This window comes from Mustela nigripes, chromosome 3, assembly GCF_022355385.1.
Source record: "Mustela nigripes isolate SB6536 chromosome 3, MUSNIG.SB6536, whole genome shotgun sequence".
Lineage (NCBI taxonomy): Eukaryota > Metazoa > Chordata > Mammalia > Carnivora > Mustelidae > Mustela > Mustela nigripes.
In genome coordinates, this window is record NC_081559.1 from 24,143,064 (window position 1) to 24,170,845 (window position 27,782).

The window sequence follows — 27,782 nt, forward strand, 5'->3', positions numbered from 1 at the left end:
TAGTTCTTTTTCTTATCTTTTGGAGGAAACTCCATACTATTTTCCAGAGTGGCTGTACCAGTTTGCATTCCCAACAAGAGTGTAAGAGGGTCCCCTTTCCCTGCTTCCCCTCCAGCATCTGTTATCCTTAGTTGTTAATTTTAGCTATTCCAACATTCCAAGTGTGAGGTAATATCTCACTGTGGTTTTAATTTGTATTTCCCTGATGATGATGATGTTGCACATCTTTTCATATGTCTTCTTTCTGTTTATCTTCTTTGGAAAAATGTCTATTCATGCATTTTGCCCATTTTAACTGGATTATTTGTTTTTTCAGTGTTGAGTTTGTTAAGTTCTTTGTAGATTTTGGATTCAACCTTTTATCAGATGTGTCATTTGTAAATATCTTTCCCCTTTCCAAATGTTGCCTTTTTGTTTTGTTGATTGTTTCTTTCATTGTACAGAAGATTTTCACCTTGATGAAATACCAGTTGTCCATTTGTTTCTTTTGTTTCCCTTGCCTTGAGGGACATGTCTAATTACTATGGCCAAGTCAAAGAGGTTCCTGCCTGTGTTCTTCTCTAGGGTTTTAATGGTTTCTGGTCTCATATTTAGGTATTTTATCCCCTTTGCATTTATTTTTGTCCATGGTATAAGAAAGTTCTGCAGGTGGCTGTCCAGTTTTCCCAACACCAATTGTTGAACAGACTGTCTTTTGTCCATTGGCTATTCTTTCCTGCTTTGTTGAAGATTAGTTGACCATACAGTTGGGGGTTAATTTCTGGGTTCTCTATTCTGTTCTTTTGATTTATTTGTCTGTTTTTGTGCCAGATCCATATTGTCTTGATCACTACAGCTTTGTAATATAGCTTGAAAATTGGAATTGTGATGTCAAAGATCTCCATCTTTGCCTTTCTTTTTCAAGATTGTGTTGACTATTCAGGGTATTTTGGCATACAAATTTTAGGATTCTTCTAGCTCTGTGAAAAATGCTGGTAGTATTTTGATAGGAATTGCATTACATGTGTAGATTGCTTTGGTTAGTATAGACATTTTGACAATGTTTGATCTTCCAGTCCATGAGCATGGATCCTTTCTATTTTCTTTTCATTAAGTCTAGCAAGGCATTTATCAATTTTATTAATTCTTCCAAGAACCAGATCCTAATTTCATTGATCTGTTCTATTGGTTTTTGTTTGTTTGTTTCTGTACCAGTTATTTCTCTCCTAATCTTCATTATTTCCCTTATTCTGTTGGCTTTGGGCTACATTTGCTTTTCTTTTTCTATCTCCTTTAGGTGTGTATTTGAGACTTTTCTTGTTTCTTAAGGAAAGCCTGCATTGCTCTATACTTTCCTGATATGATGGTCTTTGTGCCTTTGCTCCATCTCAAAGGCTTTGGGCTGCTGTGTTTTCATTTTCATTTGTTTCCATGTATTTTTCATTTATTTTCCTTTAATTTCTGATTAACCCATTAATTTTTAGTAGGATGTTCTTTAGCCTTTATATATGTGGTCTTTACAATTTTTTTCTTGTGGTTGACTTCATGTTTCATACTGTTATCAGATAATATGCATGGTATATCCCCAACCTTTTTGTATTTGATGAGGCCTGATTTGTGACATAGTATATGATCTATTCTGGAGAATGTTCCTTGTGCACAACTCAAAAAGAATGTGTATTCTGCTTCCTGAGAATAAAATGTTCTGAATATATCTGTTAAGTCTATATGGTCCAATGTGTCATTCAAAACCATTGTTTTCTTGTTGATTTTCTGCTTAGATGATCTGTCCACTATTGTAAGTAAGATGTTAAATGTAAGATGTCCCTACTGTTATTATATTATTATCAATTGGTTTCTTTATGTTTGTTATCAATTGTTTTATATATCTGGATGCTCCCAAGCCAGAGGCATAAATATTTACAATTATTATATCTTCTTATTGGATAGACCCCTTTATTATGATATAGTGCCCTTCCTCATCCCCTGTTACACTCCTTAGTTTAAAATTTAGTTTGTCTGATATAAGTATGGCTACTCTGACTTTCTTTTGACATCTATTAGCATGATAAATGGTTCTCCATCCCCTATCTTTCAATATGCAGTTGTCTTTAGCCCTAAAATGAGTCTCTTGTAGGCAACATATAGATGGGTCTTGTTTTTTTATTCATTCTGATAACCTATCTTTCTATTGGAGCATTTAGTCTATTTACATTCACAGTTATTACTGATGGATATGTATTTAGTGCCATCATTTTACCTGTAAAGTTATTGTTTGGGGGGGATTTTCTTCATTCCTTACTAGTTTGTCACCTTTGGCCTTTCTTTCCCATTCATGAGTCCCTTTTAATATTTCTTGCAGGGCTGTTTAGTGTTATTCCTTTAGTTTTTGTTTATCTGGGAAATGCTTTATCTCTCCTATTCTTAATGATAGTCTTGCTGGATAGAAAATTCTTGCCTGCAATTTTTTCACATTCAGCACATTGAATATGTCATGTCATACTTCTGGTCTGTCAAATTTCTATGGAGAGATCTGCTGCTAACCTTATTTGTCTTCCCTTGTAAGTTAGGGACATCTTTTGTCTTGCTGTTTTTAGGATTTTTTTTCTTTATTTATATTTTTGCAAATTTAACTATAATATGTTTTGGTGTTGATCTGCTTTTGTTGATTTTTTTTTCTAAATATTTTACTTATTTATTTGACAGAGAGAGATTACAAGCAGGCAGAGAGGCAGGCAGAGAGAGGGGGAAGCAGGCTCCCCACTGAGCAGAAAGCCTGATGCAGGGCTTGATCCCAGGACCCTGAGATCATGACCTGAGCCGAAGGCAGAAGCTTAAACCACTGAGCCACCCAGGTGCCCCTGCTTTTGTTGATTTTAATGGTAATTCTCTTGAATTGGGTATCTGTTTCCTTCCCCAAATTAGAGAAGTTTTTAGCTATAGTTTCCTCAATTAAACTTATACCCCCATTTACCTCTCTTCTTCTTCTAGGACTCCTGTGATATGGATGTTACTGTGATTATGGAGTCACTAAGTTCCCTAAGTCTACTTTTGTGACCCAAGATTTTTCTTTCCCTCTTTTGTTCATCCTTATTATTTTCCATATTTCTATATTCTATATCACTTATTCATTCCTCTGCTTCTTCCATTCTTGTGATCATTAAATCGAATTGGTTTTGAATCTCAGTTATCATATTTTTCCTTTCAGCCTGTCTAGTTTTGAGGCTCTTATCTATGTGGTAAGCCTCTCCCTGATGTCTTCTGTGCTTTTCTCAAGCCCAACTAGTATCCTTATGATTGTTACTTTACATTCTGAATCAGACATATTACTTATATATGTTTTGATTAGATCCCTGGTCATGACCTTTTCTTGATTTTTCTTTGGGGATAAAGTCCTCTGTCTTGGCATTTCATCTAGGTCTCTGTATTCTTTAATGTTTTAGGAGAGCCTGTTATGTTTCCTGATCCTGAGAGGAATGGATTTATGGAGAAGATATCATTTACTTTCCAGGGCCTTGTGCTTTAGGAAGTATCTGTTGTGTATACTGCATGCAGTCTGCAGCTGTATTTTGACTGCTCAGTCTTCAAGTCAGTCCTTTGCAGGGTTCCTCCTTGCCTTCAGTGGGGAGTGTTTAGACCTTGGCCAGACTGTGTGAGTTTTAACAAGGCATATTTTGATTTGCTTGCTAAAAGAGACCTGATACTCTTTATGCTAGAATTGAAGCTTTGTAGAACTCTAGAATAGACATGGTGGGTGCACGGTTTTGTGCTGGTTTTCTGGGGGAGGGACCCATTGCACTGGTTCTTAGGCACACTCGCCACACTAGGAGTACAAGCCAAGTGTGGGTGATATGGGAGTGTGGGACTTGGTGTAAGAAGATTCAGCGGCCAGTGTTGATGCTGTGTTATTTACTGTACTTTATGCTGAGGTTCGAGGAAGAGAAATGGCACTAGCCAGCTCTTTTGTCTCAGGAGAGGCAATGCCATCACTGTCAGATGAGCTCCAAAGCATGAGAACTGTCTCTCTTGTCTCTCCCATGGTATTCCAAGCAATCCTCCATCCACAGGCTACCTGCTTGCCTTTTCTATAGAAACACTGCAGAACATTTAGGTCTCTATACCAGCCACACCACAGACCTCTAAGACTCTAGTCTTTGAGTGATGATGAAAAACTCATGAAAATCAGCTCCTCTCATTTTCCTAGTCAATGGGATTCGAGGAAGGTTTTCCTTGTGAAATACCCTTGGTGCTCCTCTCTCTTTTTTGTCCCTCTCTCTCCCCTCTCCTCAACCAGGGCTTCCTCCCTTCCATAGCACCTATAGTCCATTTCTCACCAAAACTGTATCTCTGCATCTCTTACCCTTCATGATGTGGCCTCTTCTCTCCCTTGTTGTGCAGTTTGTTCTGTCAGTTCTCAGATTGATTTATTGGGTATTCAGACTGATTTAATGTTTATCTAGCTGTGTTTGAGGTATGAAGCAAGCCTAGTGTTCTCCTAGTACTCTGGCATCTGAGCTCCTCCTCCTTATTTAACATATATTTTAGTATAATGATTCAACAAGACTATTTTATAATATGTGTATTTATATCTTAACTTAGAAGTACACTGAAATCCTTGGAAAAAAACTATGGTATATGTTAGGTAAATGGTAAAATCAAAACTTCATAAAATGCCTTAATTTCAAACCTTTAAGATATTAGAGTGGTTACAAAAGAAGCCAAATAGTTTGTTAGAATACTTCTAAGATAGAAATATCTTTCTCTTTGAGAGACATGTCACACAGCTAGGGGAAAACCTTGCCTCCAAACAACTGTTTTCAAAATCTTCTTAAATTGAGAAAAGCTCAAATATTCATATTTCTTTAGGAGATATAACATGATTTAAACCATGTCATATTACAGCTTGTGAAATTGGGAAAAAATAATTTTAGAATAAGTATATAATTACAGCAGTTTAATAAGACATATTATTCTTAATAATATCAGTTAAATAAAGGCAGTTTCTAGTCATTTTTTCTGTCCCTAGGTATAATTATACCCTAGGTATAATTCATACAGACACAAATCTAAGAATATATCAAAAAATAATTTAAGTCTATTTTATGATAAAAAAGAAACAAAACATAAAGCATTTTTAAAATTGATTTTGAGATTTATGCATACTTACTTTGCATGGGAATCCCAGTGGGAGGAAAGGGAATATCTAAAGTTCATCTGTTCAAGGTCATGATAGCCTTGTTAATTGGTCATGCAGTATATTCACTCACTCATTCATCACCCATTCATTCATTTAGTGTAGTCTAAACTGCCACCATATGCTAGACATTGTAGCTTGATATTCAAACCCCTTTTAACCTAGCCCTGAACCTTGTCCTTATTTCTACTAAGGCATTGATACTACCAAACTTTTCTGCCACACTCACTGCCTGACTACCTCATTCTCAACTGAATTGGATATCCTGCAAGAGAGAGGCAGGCTGAATTTTGAATCCAGTACCTTGTTTAGTGACCCATGCTCCCTATGCTTTCAGTCTTAGACTAATACTCTAATAAATCCAGCTAACTTTAAAGCAAACAGGTTTGATAAGTCAAGTTAAATTGTGCCTCATATTTCTGGATTGAGATTTCTGACTGCTCACTCTAACATGCCACTGTTCACTTTCCCACGATTAGCTCTCTCTTTTGCCTGACTCTAGGGTCATAATCCTGGACAATTCTGGTTTTGCTACTTGACCTATATTTAATGTCTCAATTAAGTATATTTTTGACACTGTGAAGACGGCATAATATTAAGATCTGCACAGGTTTTAAAAAAAGCTATGCACAGGGGCACCTGGGTGGCTCAGATAGTTAAGTGTCTGCCTATGGCTCAGGCCATGATCTCGGGGTCCTGAGATTGAGCCCCACATAGGGGTCCTGACTCAGTGAGGAGGCTGATTCTCCTTCTCCCTCTGCCTCTTTCCCTGCTCATGCTCTCTTTCTGTATCTCTCTGTCTCAAATGAATAAATAAAATATTTTTAAAAAGATATGCATAAAAGTTATGGACATTCCTTAACCACAAAGTCTTTAAATTCCAATAAATGGTATTAACAACAGTATGTAAGTAAGTTAAACTCTGTTAAATGCCATAATAGAAGAACTATATATAATTTGAGCAGATTGTAAAAAATATTACGATGAGAGGGGAAACTATTTAAATACAGACATTTCACACGCTAAGAATTAGCTGACTGAAATGGGAGAAGGAAGGGGTAATAAACTTAGGAAGTTGAGATGATTGTACTATAATATACAAACAGATTAGTGGGAAAAGTGCCTAAGTTGTTTCAAAAGGTTATTCCAACCCCTTTATATAATACAACGTCGTCCATGCAAATAATTGCTATGAGTACTTGATAGAACAAATATACACAAAATCAGTAAAGATGTAGAAAACTTGAATAATACTATCGAGAAAATTCCCTAATTGAGATTTATAGACACTATATCCAAGAGCAGCAGAATACACATTCTTTTTATGGACATGGAACATCACCAGTTAGACTGTATATTGGGCCATAAAAGAAGATCAATAAATTTTAAATGATTTAAGTCATACAGAGTGTTTCCTGTATACAACTGAATTAAAGAGAAATCAATAACAGAAAAATATCTGGAATATCTCCAAATATTTTGAAATTGAAAAAAAACACATTTCAAATAATTCAAAGGTCAAAGAAGGAATCACAAGTAAATTAGAAATAATTTAATTGAATAAAGGAAGAACATATCAAACCTTGTGGGATAAAGTATGATAAGGTTGCAGAGTACAAGGTCAGTATGCAAAAACAATCTTATTTCTATATATTAACAAATTTACACTAACAAATTCTATATGCTAACAAATTTAATTATAGCAAATTTTTAAAACAAAATCAATCCAGGGGTGACTGGGTGGCTTAAATCTTTAAGTGTCTACCTTCAGTGTGGTCATGATCTTAGGTTCCTGGGATTAAGCCCCACTCCCTGTGTCCTGGCCTCCTGCTCAGTGGGGAGCCTACTTCTCCCTCTTCCTCTGCCCTAACCCCACTCGTGCTTTTTCTCTCTCTTTCTCACTGTCTCAAATAAATGAATAAATAAAATCTTAAAAAATAAATAAAAATAAAGCTATCCATAATATTTCCAAAAAAATGGAAATTTTAGGTATAAATTTAAAAAAATAAATAAATAAATGTGCAGAATCTATATGCTTTAACTATAAAATACAAAAAAAAAAATCCAAGAAGACTTCAATAATTGAGAGATAGACCATGTTCATGGTTTGGAAGATTCAATATAAAGAAGTGCAAATTCTTCACAAATCAAAATACAATTTTAATGTAATTCCTATTAAATCCTCAGAAATATATATATTTTTTGTTAATGTAGGTAAATAATTCAATTGTGTAGAATGGTGGTGGGAATGGGTGGGGTTCTTAGTATCAGTTATTGCAATAACCAGAGCAAGGCTGCATAGCTAACATGCCAATAACTGCAAAGGTTTAGATGCTGCATCCACATTTATGCTGGGTACAAGGATGGTTCTGGGTTCTATCATGGGCTGATACTACCAGGACAGTAAGAGAATGATTCCCTTGTCAATGCTTGTTTTGTGGGCCAAATCTCCGCAGATTGGGCCTGGAGAAACTGAAGATACAATATCCCTCCTTGTTTTCTCATTTCCCAAGAGAGAGTTCCCTCATGTATACTTAGCTATCCTCAGTCTTTTCTCTATATCCACCATACACAAGATAAGACCTATATGGAGTCCAGTCTGCAAGAAGCAAAAACAAATGCCAACTGCATGACATCTACATTTGCTTTATCACATGGTGTATTATCATGAGGATTTCAATTTTTGTTTAACCTTTTGTTTTTAAAGCTCCAATTTAAGAAATTCATTTAAGCATACCCTTGATAGAAATGTCTACCACACATGACCCAATTAATTCTCACCTCTTCAGAGTTGATCGACCAAAAAAGAATAACATCTTGACTATTATGTCCAAGTAAGATGTGATTAATAGCAAAAAATTTTTTTTTTCAAAGAAAAAATATTTATTTATTTATTGGAGAGAGAGAGAGTGTGTGTGTGTGAGCGCTCAGTGGGGAGGGGCAGGAGAGTCTTATGCAGACTCTGTGCTGAACACAGAGCCAGTTGCAGGGCCCGATGTCATGACTTGGCGATCATGACTCAAGCAGAAACTGAGTCAGATGCTTAACCAACCCTGCCACCTATGTGCCCCATAGCAAAAATTATTATTGATGAGAATAATCAAACTCCTACCACCCTGATAGACAGATAAAGAGTTTTAATCATATTGATTAATATGTAGCTGCCTTTATAAATTTCAAATTGCTTCCAGACAGTTTTTTAATTTTATCTTGATTATGTATAAATTAGAGTATATACAATTTACTTATGATCATGTAAATGGCAGAACTGGTTCTTAAGCCAAGTTTAACACTCTTCCTATATAACCTTAGAAAGTAAAGTAAACAGCTCTTTAAGCAATATCTAGTGTCAGAAAATAAAAATTACCCAGGATGTTAGAAGAACCATTTATATCGAATAGTTTTTTCCTTGATTCCCATGACTAATGAGTTGTAATTTTTTTGGCCTTATTTGAAAAAGGATTTGATATGGTATGTTCTTTTTATTAGAAATAGGTCAAATCTAAACTGAGTACTTTCCCTTTTACATTTCTGTATCCTCATCTCTTGTCTTGACATAAGTCATTAGAAATATATATGGTCCCAAATTGCAGATTATATAAAAATAATGTGCCTAGAAATGTGATTTATATTTACACTTGAATATTACTGTATTTGAATATAGCTGATACATTTTCTTTAGTTAGAATACTCGATTTAACTAGGAGAAACACCATGTTAAAGGCTGAGAGGTTAATAGCTTTTTTTTGCAATTTATCTATTCATAATTTCTCACAGAAGCCACTCCAGAGGATACCTTATAAGGGATTTCTAAAGCAGCTGTATAGTTTTGTCATGTGAGGTACTTTTTTGTGATTGATGGAAACAACAAAACTAGTACCATAATAAGGATAGTAGCAGATGGAAATTTTGCTCAGCTTCTTCCTTCTCTAAATTCCCCTGCTCCCACCACGTGTTTGACCTCCTCCCATTCCATTTCTTCGTCTGACTCCATATATGTCCCACATCTTGGTCCTCCTGTTTCTCCTCACGTGTCTCATGATGCTTTGCAAGTTTCTTCTCCCAACACTCCAACTACTGGAGCTGGGACAGTCATGAATCATACACCCAACGGCGACTAGTTTATACTTTATAGGGATTTAAAGGAGAGCAATAATAAATATAAAATTGGCCTTCCTGGAACCTTCAAGGGATAGGTTTTAAAGTTTCCTCTTCTGGGTAAGGCATTGAACAATGAGAATAAATGGTAAAGTCAATGTAATCATTAAGTCAGTGGTTCACCAGAGTCGTGGGTAGTACCATACCCAAATGAACATTTCCATAATTCAGAGTGCCTTTTCTTGTTTCATATATTCATGGGCACAGTTGACATGAAGTGTGCAGGGACAGGCATGCCATACATCTTGCTGAGTAGGGCGGTCCTGCACAATGAGAAAACTTTTGTGTACCACATGACTTCCAAATGTCCCTGTGTAGATGGATGAAGTTTAAAGAAAAAAAAAAAAACTGTTAATATCCCTTTTACATTTTATTTTTCACTAGAAATCCAACTCCATATTGAAAGTAAACACAAAGCATTACTTACAAAGGTTTAGTACATACTGTTTTTCAAGAATGCAACTACTTTGTAAATCAAGGGAATATTTAACTAAATTGTTACAGCACTTTACCAAAAGTTGTTCACCATTGCAGAAAATTACTTTAGTGACAATAAGACCACTAGAACTTGAGTCTCCTAGATAGTACAATTTAATAATTGACATTTAGAGCAGTGACAACCATGTAATTCTATACCCAGGTGTGAGCTTCCTGGCTCCATCATTATGTATCCTAACGTGATTGGGCCTGAACATTTATTTTTGAAAAACACATTGTTTTGTTACAAATTACATTCTTTGTTTCTTTTTCCATTACTATTAGGCCAGTGTATTGATCTTTAAAGATTATTATTATATTTAATTTTATTTCATTATAGTAGATATTTGTTTTTCAAAGGGACTACTAGATCTCAGAATTAAGAATTAAGATGTAATCAAGTGGACTAATACTAACCAGTAGGTACAAAACTTAAATAGTAAGTTATTTTGCTGAACATGAGTAGTACTAATTGTATAAGCCTGAAATCAAGATTTGTTGGGAATAATTGATACACAAATATGCATCAACTGATATTTATATCATGTATAAATGATGCTATATGTAAATGATAAAACAAAGTTGCATTAAAGTTGGCCTTATAATATGGATTCTAATAGGCATATGAATCCTCCTTATCAACTTTCAGCGGTGCTGACCAGTCATGTAATGAAAATGGATGGCACCTGAATGAGAAAACAATTATGTGGCTATCTGAAGGAGGGTGGCCATACCCAAAGGATGAACAAAATACTTCAAGCAAAACTAACAGCAACATAATGAGCTAAGAAGTGACAGGCACAAGCACAAGCAGATCATGTTGGCTTGAAGCAAGCAGAGTTTGAGCTGCTTCACTGCCTCATTTAAACAGAAGAGTGTGCTCAGCATGAAACTAAGAGACAGCTTACAGAGAATGACACCCTGCAGGTAACAGCTGCTGCTAACACCCAAAGGACAGGATATATAGAAGCCATATTTATATATTTTTGCAATTTGTGAGGAAGTGATTGCCTGACATGAATCAGCCTTTTCTGACCCACTCTTATGGAGAGGAAGCACCAAGATCAGTAGCCCAATCATACAGTGCAGAAAATACTGCCATATTTATATAATTTTGTGGAATAGCTGGAAGTAATTTTAACAAGACTATTGTGAATGTATCATTTGCATAGGTATAAATAATTTGCTGATTATTGTTGTTCTTAAGAAAAACAGACATTCAGGTGTGCCTGGGTGGCTCAGTCGGTTAAACGTCTGCCGTCAGCTCAGGTCATGATTGCAGGGTCCTGGGATGGAGCCCTGCTTTGGGCTCCCTGCTCCACAGGGAACCTGCTGCTCCCTCTCCCACTGCCTACTGCTCCCCATGCTTGTGCCCTCCCTCTCTGTCTCTATCTGACAAATAAATTTTTTTAAAAAAAGAAAAAGAAAATAGATTTAAAAAAAAGAAGAAAGAAAATAGACATTCAAAACTAAACACCCAAAAGCATAATTTTAATGGCATTTCCCTAGAGCCTATACTGTATTCAATCCCAATTTTTATTCTGAAAATTGTACCAATATAGAGTTCAGGCCAGGACAAAGCCAAAACACAGAGGACATCCAACTTTAAGTGAGAGAAATATTGACTCCATAAACATCTATATCACTATTTAAGAAAGATATGTATAACAGAAAAACCATGATTTCTCATATAAAATCTAGGTTTTATTTAAGAATCCAAGAATAAAGTATAGTAAGAAAAAATAATAGTATGTGCTTCTTATTGAAATGCTGGTAGTTTTAAATTTTTGACATGAATAATTGGATATGTCGTATGTGAATCTACCAAGGAATAAAATAGAGGTCATAAAATGTAAAGACATGCTAAGACTTATTTATAACCTCATAAAACAAACTGGCAGTTTTAATATCTTAAGCTGGCCCCTTTACTGTATTTGTGTATGGGTCCTCACTAAAAAGTCCTGTCCCTTATTTGAACATATCACATATGAGAGGCAAAAAATACAAGGTAGATGACGGACACAAATGTCATTCTGTTTATAACTCTCATTATAAGTTGGTGACATTCTGTCATACAACCAAGGTGATGATATCTCTTTATAATAATCTGTAGGGTGCTGCAGAACTCTTCCAACATTTAGATCTAAACAAATTAGTTTTTGATGCCATATTGCCAGATGGAGGTTAAGAAAAGTTAGTGCAATCTGGTGTTTTAAAATAAACACGTGTGTCCTTTTTTCAAACTTGGTTTGATCTATGTTTTACAGACAATGGTTTTATTTAAAAGCATTAATATAGTTCAGTGTTTGTGAGGTATTATGGGAGGAAGTATGTGTAGCCATTGTGGTGGTGGTAAAATACAGTGAGACCTCATATAGAATATAGTGTATAATTCTTTGTAATAATGGTGAAGAACATACTGGGTGACATATTTAATGGCCTAGTAAGTGAATGACCAAGAATAGAAGAACTTAGGGGCACCGGTGGGCTCAGTCACTTAAGCGTCTGCCTTCAGCTCAGGTTATAATCCCACTATCCTGGGATCCAGCTGTACATGGGCTCCCTGCTGAATGGGGAGCCTGCTTTCCTTCTTCCTCTGCCCCTTCCTGCTGCTTGTGCTCTCTCTCTAATAAATAAATAAAACCCTTTTTAAAAAAAGAGAGAGAAAACTTAAAGTTAGAGGACATTGAATAAAGGAAGGTAAGAAAACAGATTCTTAAAATGTTTTTCAAAATCTGCTACTTCAGATCATTACCATGATATTTAATCCTTTCTGATCAACAGGATGATCACAGTTTCATTAACCTGTTAGTTACAGGTCATATAAGAGGTTTTTTTTTTTTAATAAATTATGTCTCTCTTAATCCAGCTATTATTTTAGATATTTCAGAGAGAGACAATAAGTTACCTTAAGTTGTTTAGAAAACAAGATTCAAATAGAAAATATTTACTATTATTACTATTAAAACATCTGCTTCCATTCACCCAATCTGAGACAGACCTTACTGATTTGCTTACACATTCATGGCTACTTTTATTAAGTGCCCTATAGTCTAAATTTTGCTTTTCAAACTGTAGTTACAATACAAAAGAAATTAAAATGGATACACTTTGTTTAAAGATATCAGTGGAGCTCAATTATTTCCATAAGAAAGAACAGACCCAAACACAACTACTTAATCATACAATTTAAAGGTTATTGCAAGGTCCTGCAAATTTTGAATATTTATTTTCCCAGCAGTTTACCATTTTATATATTTCTTATATGAACTAAAATTCCCACAATTAGAATAACATTTTTAGGATACAGAATAAAGGGCTTTTTTGTGGTTCTTATACAGTATTTTTATGATATTTAGAAGATCGCTAATAAAACCAAGCTCTGGTGGAACGGGCCCAAGAGAAAAGGAAGCGAGGATGTTTGTTTAAAGGTAACCTTCTCATGCATCCTTCTCATTTCATTAGCATGGATTAATTTATTAAATTAGCCAGTTGCTCACCAAAGCCTTGCCTAAGAATTATGAGGTAAAAAAGCCCTAAATATAAATGTGGCTTTACAAGTGTGTTAGAAACAAAGGCAAAACCCTTAGGGGCATAGACTTTTGTTAGGTGGGTTTCCATCCAGAGCTCAGGGAAGCCTTGAAGAAGCATAAAGGTGTCAGGGAAAACAGATCCAGAGTTTGAGATGGCCTTAGCAATATTCATGTTATATTGTATAAAAGACTGATTTCACTCCTCCAGCTTCTCTCTCTCTCTGCCATGAATAAAATATATGAAATTACTTGCTTGTTTTCCAGAAGTCAAGATAATTTGGACTTCATCTCTTTCTCATCAGTCTACCTAGAAATTCTACATTAGTCATTTTAACACATCCCTTCCCTTGAATTGTGCTAAGGTTCCAGCAGTAGTAATAAGGAGGCTTTCCTAGTCACTGGCTATCAGACTACTGCTGAGATGCTCAATGCCCCAGTTTAATGGTGATGTGTGTTCCTTTGATGTCATACATGGAATAGTTTTGGACAAAGAGTGAACCCTGAGCCTGGGACCCAATCTCCCGCATGAGCCATGGGACCGTGTATGAGATCTGGCCACCTTCTCTAGGCAGTGCAATGGAGTGATACAAAATTCCTTCCTTCTCACAGAGCCTCACAAACATCTAAACCCCTTTCTCAATTCAAGGGAATCCCCGTCACTCCTTTTTTTGTTTTGTTTTTTCTTAGAAGTTTTCCAACAGCTTCTTCTTCCCTTCAGACATACTAGCTTGAGTTTAAAGTTTTACAAATGATAAGTAATAGCTTTAATTCCAATTAGTTCCTGCTCTCTGTCCATGCAACATTCTAAAAGCAAGGAATTACAAAAGTTGTCTCCCTGGGGAAGACTGGGGAAATACCAGTAACATAAGTGTGACTTAATATTTCAATAAATTATACTGTTATAGAGAAATACTTTCATGTATTGATATCACCAGACACACTGATAATAAAGAAATTCATTCCAAAATACAATTTTAAACAAATACCTAACTGCTAAATTCTGACCAAAAAAATTTAGTCTGATTTGTACATCATTTGCATAAATATTTTACAGACACGGAAAGTAAATCATATTTAAGACATTATAATTGATATATTTTATTTATTGAAGATATAAAATTATACAAAATCAAGGCTGTTAGGAAAATCTGGAATGTATAGTCACTGTACTCAGTATAAAGAGATACTGAATAAAGACAGCTATATATTAGCCATTAAACCAGAGGTACTTAAGATGAGAGTAATGAGGAAACTCTCTTACCAGTTATTCCCAAACTCTTTGCCCTTTCTAGTTTTGCTTTTTTTTTTTTTAGTTTTTATATATTTTATATTTTTGTTTGGTGGGTAGAAAACTCTGGGGTCTGGAAAAAGAGAACATCTTTTAGGCCTTTAGGTAAACAAAAATTGGACTGATTGAGAAAAAAAGATATCTATTTAAATTGTGTTTACCATTTCCAGTATTTTCATTTCTAGGGAGGATATTAATAACGAAATGTATCCTGACTTAGGAAGTTCAAACTGGGTTTAATTGTGGTCCTTTTAGAGTTTCACACAGCCTCTGCCAATAATCCCCATCCTATACTCTTGCTTTCCCTTGTTATAGGATTTATTAAAGAGTAAGAAGAGAATATAGTAAGACACACCAGGGACAGGAATGAGAGAGCACAGATATCCATTCACCTTCAGATAATAAAAATGACTCTGAGAAGTATCACCATAAGAGGACTGGGTTTGTGTGTTTGTGTGTGTTTTAAACTCAGAAAGGTTAGGCATACACAGCAGAAAGAGAGAGACCAATGGGGAACTGGATTTCCAAAAATAAACTCATTTCATCCTTTCATACCAAGCCACTCTGGACAGAAGTTGGTAGCAACAATAGGATATATAAAGTTTTGAGGAACATTGTGTACTAGACATGTTGTAACACAGCTGAAGGTCCCCTGATAGGCTTACAATATTTCCCCACATTTTCTTTACCTATGGTTCTAGCCTCATTCAAACATTTAAAAATGATTATTTTTTTTTAATTTTTTATTTTTTATAAACATATATTTTTATCCCCAGGGGTACAGGTCTGTGAATCGCCAGGTTTACACACTTTTTACTGACAGTCTAAAGTAAAACAGTGGGAAAATGGGGCCCTCAGATTGATACCATCGAAGATAGTGCCATAAGATTTATCATTTTAATACTTTTAAAAAGTTTTCATTCCTAAGGGTAAGCTTGTGATTTAAAATAAGAAGTTTAAGCCTAAATAAAATCTACTTTTACATGACAAAATAAAAACTAAAATACTGGCAGTTTCTATAGTTTTTTTCAGGGGTAATTAATTCTTATCATTTGTGTTGGTCATAAAATTCTTTCTCTTCCGAGGTAATTGAAATCCACAAAAAGCTCAGTAAATTTATTTTTAAACAACATAAGCAGTATTTTTATGTGAAAGGAAGGATCTTAGATGGTTAAGTATTGAGAAGTAATGGTATCTCTTTACAGATGATGAAGATCTGCAATTTCATTAATAATAATAAATATTTATTGATACCTCCTCTGGTATTCATTAAACATGACACATAAGGCCAGAGCCTTTATGGAGTGTATAGCTCTAGCCAGGGTTGATGGGAGGGAGAGAGTATGATAACGTAAATAAGTAATCAAGCTATTTTCACCTAGCGATTGGTGCAATGAAGAAAATAAACAGGATGTTATGACAGATGGGTGTTCTGTGTCCATTCAGCTTTCAGCTGTTTATGGTCAGAGGACACTGAGCTTTGAATGAAAGCTCTGAGCATAAGGAAACAGCTGGATTGAAATCTCTTTTCTCCAACAATCCAATCCCGGGATAATCTAAAGAAGGGTTTTTCCCTCTCATTTCAGCCTTTCTTTATCTACTTTCTGTTCTCTCTGGGATCCCTACTCTTCTAGAACCAAGCTTCTGTGTCTAAAAGTCTTGCCTTTTCTCATTAACTTTTCCCAGCCCTGATATCTGGTTTCTGGCATAGAATCTTCCAGGAGGTTGACATGGGAAGGGAACAGTGGTGTAAGATTCAAATGTATCAGAGTGGTTACTTGTGATTGTATTATATTAAAATATTTTGTATCCATTCATCTATTCATGGACAGTTGGGTTTCTTCCATATCTTGGTGACTGTAGATAATGCTGTAACAAACATAGGGGTGCATATATATTTTTTAATTAGTATTTTTGTTTTGTTTTGTTTTTGGAGGGTAAATAATAGGAGTGGGATTACTGGATGATATAGCAACTCTATCTTTAATATTTTGAGGAACCTCTATACTGTTTCCCACAGTGGTTTTGCCAATTTACATTCCCACTAATAGTACACCAGGGTTCTCTTTTCTCCACATTCTCTCCAACACTTGTTACTTATTGTCTTTTTGGTACTGTCCATTCTGACTGATATGAGGTGATATCTCATTGTGGTTTTGATTTTCATATCCCTGATGATTAGTGAGGTTGAATTTTTTTTTTTCATGTGTCAGTTGGCCATTTGTATGTCTTCTTTGGAAAAATGTCTATTCAGTCCTCTGCCCATTTTTTTAATCAAATTATTTGTTTTTTGGTGTTGATTTGTATAGATTCTTCATATATTTTGGATATTAACTCTTTATCATACATATCATTTGCAAATGACCTTTTCCCATTTAGTAAGTTGCTTTTTCTTTTATTGATAGTTTCCTTTGCTATGTAAAAGCTTTTCAGTTTGGTGTTGTCCCAATAGTTTATTTTTGCTTTTGCTTTATCCATAATTATGTTGCTAAGGTTGATGTCCTAGATATGCCATATATCTTTATCTATCTACTGATATCCATCTACTAATATTTATCCATCGGTAGATAGATATAGATATATGGCATATTATTATTTAACCATAAAAAAATGGATGTGGGACCTAGAGGGTATTATGCTAAGTGAAATCATTCAGACAGAGAAAGACAAATACCATATTATTTTACTTATGTGGAATCTTAAATACAAAACAAAAGAACCAAAAATTAGAAATTGACTCACAAATACAGAGAACAAACTTCTGGTTGCTAGAGGGGAAGGGGTCAGGGATCCACGAGATATGTGGAGGGGGATCAAGAGGTACAGACTTTCAGCAATGCCTGGGTGGCTCAGTTGGTTAAGTGCTGTCTTTGGCTCAGGTCGTGATCTCAGGATCCTGGAATTGAGTCCTACATCGGGCTCCTTGCTCAGTGGGAACCCTGCTTGTCCCTCTGCCTGCCAATTCCCCTGCTTGTTCTTGCTCTCTCTCTCGCTCTCTTTTTCTGACAAATAAATAAAATCTTAAGAAAAAAAGATGTACAGGCTTTGTTATAAAATACGTAAGTTGCAAGGATGAGAAGTACAGTACAGGAAATATAATCAATAATATTGTAAAAATGTTGCATGATGACAGATGGTGACCACACTTCCTGTGCTGAACACTGAGTAATGCACAGAACTGGAAAATCACTGTGTTGTACACCTGAAACAAATATAACATAGTTATATCAACTATACTTTGATAAAAATATACATTGGCTAACTGAACATAATAAAAATAAATAAATAATAATCCCACTCATATTAGAATATGATTTTAAAATGAAAAGTCCAACATGGTAAATTAAAAAAATAAAAAATAAAAATATATATGTTTTGTAGAGACAAGTTAAATAAATGATTTCAGAAGTGGTTGTTAGACTTAAAGCATTTAATGTTACATATTTTGATAAGCTTGCATTTAACAGTCACAATCATTTTTGAAGCTGATTTATTTTCTTCTTTACTATTGTTTATATTTTATTTTATTTATTTTTTTATTTATTCAGTTGAGAGAGAGAGAGTGAGAGAGAGCATGAGCAGGGTGAAGAGCAGAAGGAGAAGAAAACTCCCCACTGAGCAGGGATCTGATGCAGGGCTCGATGCCAGGACTCTGGGATCCTGACCTGAGCCAAAGGCATAGATGTTTGACCAACTGAGCCACCTAGGCACCCCCTTTTTCTTTTTAAGAAAGATATGCTTCAAAATGACCCTGTAGACCCTGTGTATACACATACACACCCATATATACACACACATATATATGACATTTGTATATATATATATATGTACATACATATGACATTTAATAGTTTTAAGTAATAGAATTTTTAGAAGCAAAAAATCTTTAAAAAACTGACCTAATTACAGAAAATACAAAAATAACACCATATAATTTAAATTATGAGCCTTCACTCTTCCTTGTTCAGGTCTAATTCTCAGGCACATGAAGTATTGGCTTCCCTCATTCCACGTCGTAAGAGATAGGTCCTAAAGTATAAGTAGCTATTTTCTTTAGTCTGCTGGCTTTCAGAATCCCAGACCATGAGAGTCAATTCAATAATGTGACATTTCTAGCTCTTTCTGTTTTTTATAATAATATTCAGAGGAAATAATATATAAGTCATTTCAGATGGGGTGGTAGGTACGAAAGGACAAGAAGGTATGGATGGCAGGCAACAAACCTATGCTCTGAACATAAAGAGTTCAGGTATTTACTAAAGAAATAGTTTATTACTGCATCCTTAAGAATGGTAACATTACATTCATTCTCATCTTTATCCTTACTGTCATGATTCACCATACCATATGTGCTGGGTTAAAACATAAACAAAAAAAAATAATTAAAAAAAAGTAAAATATATGTAGAGGAAACTCAGCACATGCATTCTGACTGTTGTTGTTGTTTAAGATTTTATTTATTTGTTTGACAGCGTGCACTCCAGCCTCTTAACCGTCTCCCTGCACACTTGCCCTTTGCAAAAACAATTCAATTGACTACTTAGAAAATCTGAGTGAGGACTTAAGAGTACTCTGAGTACTCTTAAGGTACTTAAAGTACTCTTAAGTACTCTGAGGACCAGTTCTGTTATGGTCCTTTTATTTAGTCACCTTTTGCTTGTATTCCCTAAATCTTGCCTGTATTGCAAGTATTTGAGCTTGCCAGGAATCTGCCTTATGTTTACATAAATAGAGTGGAGTTTTATTACCATTTAGGGCTAAGGCTCAGATTGTATGTTTATAGTCAAGGGTTTTGGCCAAGAAATTTCCTAGTCTAGGAGCTATGGCCTATGTATGATCCTTCCTGGATGTGACACTCAGACCACATGATAGATTATTATGTCATGATAGGTTATGGTGATCTTCAAGATAGAGCTAATGGTAGTCTCCCTGGAAGATTTTATTTAAGTATCACTCCCTCTACTAAATGTCAACTGAATTCCATGGTCACAAGGAAACTATTGGATGGTTATAAATAATATAAAACTAATGAAAGGCTCTTTTTATTAAAATGCTGTTAACTTTTGAAATCAAATTATGGATGCTTGAGGATTTTGCCTTGCTGAAATGCTAATTCTGATGGGTCCCTGAGTGAATTTAGTTAAATGTTATGTTATGAATTGCAGTATAAGGATTTAAATAGGTTTCACTTATGTTCATGTGGTTTTCTTAGATTTAGGTATTTCATAAAGAACTTTTCAGCTAAGTCCTGTGATAAATTTTATTATTGCATGTTGGCTCAATTACATAAACACTATTTAAAATCTAAGTATTATTAAGGGTTGAATAAAATAATGAATTCTGGTACTCTTTTTCAAAACAAGGATAGGTTTTTGTTTTTTTTTTTTTACTTTTTATCTTCATATTCCTTTAGATATATATTGCTGTTGTCTTTTTGTAAATGTTCTATAATTCCATTAACATTTTGCTGATCTGTAAATTCCTATAAAGCTTGAAGTTTTAAAAGGTGTAATTTCATATCCAGTATTAATAGTGCTTAAACAAATACAACAAAGGAAATAAAACCCCTAAAATTTAATGCCTCACAAAGGAAAACTGTGTTAAAATGTTTTCCTCTTATGAGTTAGCATATGTATGGGAAGTGCACTTTAAATGAAAATGTATGGGCTCTAGAAGAGTAGATAACTTTGTTTCACACTGAGCTGAAAGTTCAAAGAAATATCCATCACTGAATAGTTTACCAGAATAGTAAACTAAATCAAGGGGGCAAGGAAAGAGAAAAGAGGAAATACAGCAAAAGCAGGAGGTGAGTTAATAAAGAGGTATTGCTCGTGAACTAACTTCATACAAAAAATTATAGGAAAACAGCAGACAGGGCAACAGAGAGAAAATTGCATCAGGCTTCAGTGTTTATGTTTTTGATGGAAATGTACAAATCATTTCCATCCCTTGTGGTGCTGTCATGCTCCATCACTTTAGTCCATTTTCACCTTGCAGAGAAATTCTGAATGGGACTCCCTTCTCTGGCAGCTAATTAATCTCTCACAAGCCTGCTCTTGCAGCCTGTCTGCCTGGAATGCCCCACACCTTAAACCAGTGACTCATGAGCGGATTTCTTTCCCCCTTGAGCGGTTCTTTCTTCCTTCAAGCGATGTGAAGACCCAGCTTTTCCTTTTCATCTGGGAAACTATGTGAGCTCTATCACTGAATAATTGCTCCCTCTATCCCCCCACCATCAATGAATATATTCTCAAATAACTGAATTGAGTTTTAATGAACAACAAAGCCTAAATATAAACTGTGAATGTGCACAGTATTTTACCAGTAATACATATATGCATGGACACACATTACTAGAACAATACATTTTCCATGTATATGTGTGTTTGTTAGATCTTCACTATAATCAAACACATATAATCACATTTGTAATACTGTTGCATCTGCCTTTAAAAATACTACCAAACTTTGCAACAGGAGACTTTTTAGTGTAATGACAAATTATATATATTAAAAAAAAAACTTAAAAGTTAAAAAGTTAAAAGCATTAATCCTATAAAGTTGAAATACTTCAATTAAAAATAATATATTCAGATGTTTTCTATTTAATAAATACAGTCTTCTAAAAAGTTACAACTAATGAACTACTTATAAGTAGTAATGCTTAATTTTGCACAGATAGAACTCTTTCAATAGCAATGTATAGAACATTAAAAATATTAATCACAGTTTTATTCCTTGTTTTTCCCATTTCCAGATCATCTTTCTCTTTTATGAAATCATCTGTGTTGATTGTATTTTCTCTCACTTTTGTATTTAATCTTTTATGGGTTTTTATTTATTTTTTGTTTTTTTTTCTTTTTATTCCCTTTTAATTAAACATAAAAGGACTCTTAGCAGCTATGTAAACACATACCTTTAGAAATGAGATGTATATGTTAATGGTACAGTTATTTTAACTATTGAAGATTCTCTGTCCATCTATGAAGATGTGTATGTACTCTATCCATTGGGAGACATACTTGATAAGAGAATAGGATCACTATAAATATTCAATTATTCACAGAAATATATATTCTAAAATATTTACAATGTACTAAATATCAAGGAAGTGAAGGTATAAGGAAAAAGTATTCTGGTGAGCCATATTTGTTTTTAGTTGTTTGGTTGAGATAAAATGTGCATCCGGTGAAATGAAAAGTTATTAAGTATTCTGTTAGTTCTGATGAGTTTTATCAAGTGTATATACCTTTGAATATAATGAAGATATAGACTATTTCTATGACCACAGAAATTTTCCCTAACTTGAAGGGGGGGGGAAGAACCTACTCCCTAGAGCAAACACTTTTGGTTTCTACGACTATACATTATCTGTTTTTGAACATCATATGAATGGAATTGTATAATGTGTACACTTATTTGTCTGGATTCTTCCATTCAGTGTTTTAGAAATTAAAGCATATTGTTTCAGTAATCAATAGCTTATTATGTTTCATCATAATCTAGTAAGTTAATACTGAACCACTTCGTCTAAAAGGTAAGGACCTTAAAACAATGTGATTCCATGTTTATCTTTATCCTTGTGATACTGCTCTCTTGCATTTTGTATCTGCATACTTAATACACACTCCAACATAATGGTGCTGTCTTTCGTCAGTTTGTCTTTTAATAATTAGGGAAAAAAGGCTATTTTATATTTACCCACGAATTTATCACTTCAAATGACTGCATTCTTTTCTCTATACAGGTATTTCTATCAGGTATCATTTCCATTTAGTCTGAATAACTTTTTTCAGCATTTCTTGTTGGAAAGATTTGCTAGTGTTAAATTTTCTCAGCTTTCATTTATCTGAAAATTTTTTTTAAATTTCTTTTCAGCGTAATAGTATTCATGTTTTTGTACCCCACCCAGTGCTTCATGCAATACGTGCCCTCTCTAATTCATCTATCTGAAAATTTATTTCATTCTCATTTAGCTGATTACTGAATTTTCATCCCTTAAACATGTCCCATTATATTCTGTCTCCTTTTTTTGTTGAGGAGAAAGTTGCTATGTGTCCCAACATTTCCTATTTGTTATGTTTCTATAAGCACTTAAACATTTTTGTTTTATACTTAGGTATGTTGTGTCTATAATATACTTAGGTATGTTGTGTCTGTTATTAATCATGCTTGGATTTTTCTGAGCTTCTTGGATCTATATATTGGTATTTTTCACCAAACTGGGTAATGCTGAAAACATTATTTCTTCATAAATGTGCTACCCCTCCTTTCTCTCTTTCCTACTCTTCACCTACCTGGAAACCCATTATTTATACATTAGACCATGTGATATTTCTCCACTGATGACTGATGTATGACCTATGTTTCTTAATATTTTTCTCTGCTTTTCCAATTAGATAATTTCTAGTGATCCATATTCAGGTCCACAAATCCTTTTTTCTGCAATATCTAATCTGCTATTTTGCTCACTCAATAATCTATTTAACATATTGTACTTACTAATTCATCCATGTGCTTCTTTTTTATAGTTTCCATTTATCTTTTGAGATTCTTTATTCACACACACATTATAACTATCTGTATTTTTTAAATTCTTATACATATTTCTTTCCTTCTGCCATTTATATTTAACAAGTAGCTAGCCCAATAAAATATAGGTCATAATAAAAAGAAACCAACATCAAACTTATGAAGAATTATAAAAATGGAAGAATAAATTAATATAAACTAAATTCAACTAAAACACTTACAGTGCATAAGGAATTACCTAAACACAGTTACCAATAATTCATAGCATTCTATATTTTCAAAGAAATTACAGAAATTCAATTTTTAAGTTTATTTTATATAATAAAGCATCAAAAGTGCTAAAGCATTCCATTATCCTTTTATAAGACAGTACATACATATGAAAAGTAAATTAAGAAATATCAGGACATAAGTGAAATAGAAAACAAAAGCTTTTGATGGATCACACACACACAAATAAAAATAAGCACAATTGATAGTTATAAAGAATAGGCATGAAAAATTAAAACTTTATATATAAGGATAGAAGTGTCATAGATAAAATGTTAAATGTAGAGACAGAAAGGGAAAAAATAAAAATAAAACATAGTTGGAAATTAAACATAGTTGGTATTTCTAAAAAAAAAGGAATAAATGGAATAATTAAAGTCTAAGAATAATAGATGGAAATTTCTATCAAGTCATGCAATGATAAAATTTCTGAACTGCCGTGTTCGTGAAAGACCTATGAGAGTTATTGCATGTAGAAAGCAAATCATCCACAAGGCTAGTTGGACAGAGATGGGAGGAGAGATTAGGTTGTCCTCAGACTTTGCCTGTGGCATGAACAGGGGAGCATTTCTTTGCAAAAGTTTGAGAACTGATGATGTCAGTATAGCCAGTCAAAATTGCTCATGAGGTGCTAAATGATCAAGAAAATGTAAAAAGTATGCATGCAGAGGATTCATTTAAATTCATTTATTAAATATTTATTAAATATTTAATAAAAACTGGGAGGATGGGGTGGGAGGCACTAAACAACTAGGAGATTGTAATTATTGATCAAATATGTGTTATGATTTTTGATGTAATATTAACAATACGATTTCGAAGAGCTGGAAGGTGGGTAAAATAAAAGTGGGAGGAATTATACATTTGTTCATTTCCTTTTTTAATTATACTTTTCTGTAAGTGAAAAAATAATTGAACATAATTTTAATATTTTTCTTAATGTTAGGATGTCTTAGAGAATGATATCTCATAATAATAAAATATTTACTTGACTGAGCAATGCCTTTAATTCTGCTTGTTTGTGTTATGGTTAAATTCTATATAACTTACTGTAATAATTCACTATTTTTTTTTTCTTGAGAGAGAGAAAGAGTATGTGCACAAATGGGGGAAGGGGCAAAGAGAAAATCTTAAACAGGCATCACACTCAGTGTGGAGCCTGATGCAGAGCTCATCTCACCACCCTGAGATCATGACCTGAGCCTAAATCAAAAGTCACACACTTTTGTGAGCTGCCCAGCTGCCTGGATAATTTACTCCTTTAACAAAATAATATATATTCTTATTTTTCTGTAAAATCTCTATCTCTCTGTGAGCTATGGAGAACAATTACTGTTCTGGAACAATTGCCCTAATAGTTAAAGATGATTTTGTTTTTAAGATTTTATTTATTTGACAGAGAGAGAGAAATCACAAGTAGGCAGAGAAGCAAGCAGAGAGAGAGGGGAGGAAGCAGGCTCCCTGCAGAGCAGAGAGCCCGATGAGGGGCTCGATCCCAGGACCCTGGGATCATGACCTGAGCCAAAGGCAGAGGCTTTAACTCACTGAGTCACCCAGGTGCCCCAAAGATGATTATTTCAATAAAATGGGCTTTGGAGTATAAACCTTTAAAGAAATGTGTTGTACTTGTATTTTGGGAATCATTAGAAAATAGCAGGTAAATTTTCTATAAATGAAATTGTATTTCATTATTTTCTTAGCATATTTCTTTATTAGATGGGGAAAATTTTTATGTAGTCATTTCATGAGAAGGAGTAAATGACACAGTATAAAAATGGCTTTACCAAATGACTTTAAAGTTAACTTAACTTTAGTCAGTTTTATGCTACTAACTCTATAAAGTGCTTAAGATACAAGGTGACTATAGAATTTTCCTTTAAGATGTGGTTCTTGTACATATTTGCCATTTATAAAACTACCTTGTGCCTCAGATACATAAGTTATCTTCATTAGCACTGTGTAGACAGCGTAGGAAACATTTAGGTGCTAACTCCTGAAATGTGAACTCTTAATTTCTTTTTATACAGTGAAAGATGCAGATATACTTTGTATGGACATACAGATTCTGTGAACAGCATTGAGTTTTTTCCTTGCTCCAACACTCTTCTCACTGGTTCTGCAGATAAGTCCCTGTCTGTGTGGGATGCAAGAACAGTAAGTAAATTATTAGCCATTTTTCTAGGTTTTGATAAGTGTAATCACTCTTGGTCATTCTTTAGGTATGAGGTACAACTTATAAAGTGATTGTGCAAGAATGGTAGTAAGTTCCTATTTATAAGATCTTAATGTATTCCTATCTACCCTGCCTCCTAACTGTAAGGCTTATAAAAATAATGCAATGACTTGATTAAACATTAATTCAACAATTACTTACTGAGAGAGAATTTCTGCGGGTGCAGGGAATATGAAAGGGGAACACATATTGTTTTCCCTTAAGGATCTTGTAGCAAAGAGAAACAAGATTATCTTAATGCAGTGAGATATGTTTTTAAATGGAAGAACATATAAGACACAGGAGGAAAGCAAGAACTGTTATTTGCCTAAAAGAGTATGGATGGTTTCCAAGAGGAGTTTGTGCTTGAGCTGGGATGTGGACGATAAGTAGGACATAGCAGGTGTTTTTGAGAAGGGTGGATTCTGGGAATGGCTAGTCGAAGCAATAGGAATATGAGGCTACAATAGCGTGTTCTAGGAATAATGGTATGCATGAATAGAGCTTACAGAATAAGAAAGAAATGGCAGGGAAGAATATACAGATAGACAAGGACAAGATCATGAAATATCTGACTCAAGTTTTACAGTGTTTCAGAGGGAAACTTAGAAAGTGAAGGAAGCAGCATAGCATAATCGAATTTGCCTTTAAGTAAGACTAATATAATATGGTAGTTGAGTAAACGAGTTAGTTTTATTGAGGAAGCTGGTGCATCAGTCTATGAGTGGATAGGAATTTGAACTGGGAGACTTGCAAAAACTGTGGGGAATAGATTAAAGTCAGGAGGTTTAACTCTTGGAATTTTTTTAAGTATATTATTTATTTATTTGAGAGAGAGAGAACACACGCTGTGGGGAGGGGCAGAGGAAGAGGGAAAAGCAGACTGCACTGAGCAGGGAGCAAGACACAGGGCTCAATCCCAGGAGCCTGAGATCATAACCTGAGCCAGAGGCAGATGCTTAACTGACTAAGCCACCCAGATGCCCCAACTCTCAGAATTTGAAGAGTGATTGGAGGTAGAGATTATGGAAGGAGAAAGTGTGTAAGGTGACAAGCTGTGTCAGTTTGTCCAGAACTGAAGAATCTCTTGGGTCATGAGACTTTCAGTGGTAAAACCAGACAGTCCTAACTCGCTGTTGCTTCAACAGAGAAACACATGTAAAGAAATTATGGGTATTAAAGAGGGCATGTGCTGTGATAAACACTGCGTGTTATATGCAACTAATGAATTATTGAACAGTACATCAAAAAAAAAAAACTAATGATGTACTATATGTTGGCTAACTGAACATAATAACATTTTTTTTTAAATGGAGACAGGAGGGGGGCACCTGGGTGGCTCAGTGGGTTAAAGCCTCTGCCTTCAGCTCAGGTCATGATCACAGGGTCCTGGGATCGAGCCCCACATCGGGCTCTCTGCTCGGCAGGGAGCCTGCTTCCTCCTCTCTCTCTGCCTGCCTCTCCGTCTACTTGTGATCTCTCTCTGTCAAATGAATAAATAAAATCTTAAAAAAAAAAAAAAGAACTCATTCATGAGTTTCTTCTTAAATGGAGACAGGAGGTGGAAACTCATTTTCAAACACTTTGGATGTGAAGATGAAGAGAAGAAAAGGCTATAGCTCTAGGGTCAAAATAAAAACAAAGGGTCCTTCTTTGTTCGGATAGGAAACAGCAGGCTTATTTGTGTAGGGAAAGAGCAAGGGAGGAGAAAGGGATTAAAGGTGGAGGAAAGAGAAGATGAATCACAGAGGCTTATTGAGCAGAGATTTTAGTAATTTGAGAAATGCCAAGATATGCAAAACAAGGTCTCCATATCCTTTCTTAGCAACATTTGATGAGGATAACAAAGAAAAAAGGACTCCAGGAGACTATACCAAAAAAAAAAGAAAAGAAAAGAAAAGAAATATGCATAGTTTCTGATTTCTGGGTCAGTAAAGAAATACAACTTATAATTTCTCCCATTTATCTTCGCATACAAGACACATGACTAACCTCAATAAAGGAATTTGATGATGAACATACAAATGGTGGGACTAGCAATCCATTTCAATATGGGAGGCCCAGTTTAGTGTTTTGAGACAGATTAATTTGGGATGAATAGAGAACAAGAAGTCCTCAGGTTCACATATTACAGAAAAA

At 34.5% G+C, this 27,782-nt stretch overlaps 1 protein-coding gene across 1 annotated transcript in view; it reads left to right on the forward strand.

Moving 5' to 3' along the window:
* Nucleotides 1–27,782, forward strand: part of SPAG16 (sperm associated antigen 16) — a 1,019,820-nt gene that overhangs the window by 592,075 nt on the left and 399,963 nt on the right. The window contains exon 13 of the mRNA XM_059392666.1: nucleotides 25,459–25,585. Within this exon, the coding sequence (XP_059248649.1) occupies nucleotides 25,459–25,585 (127 nt within the window). The remainder of the gene's footprint in view (nucleotides 1–25,458; nucleotides 25,586–27,782) is intronic.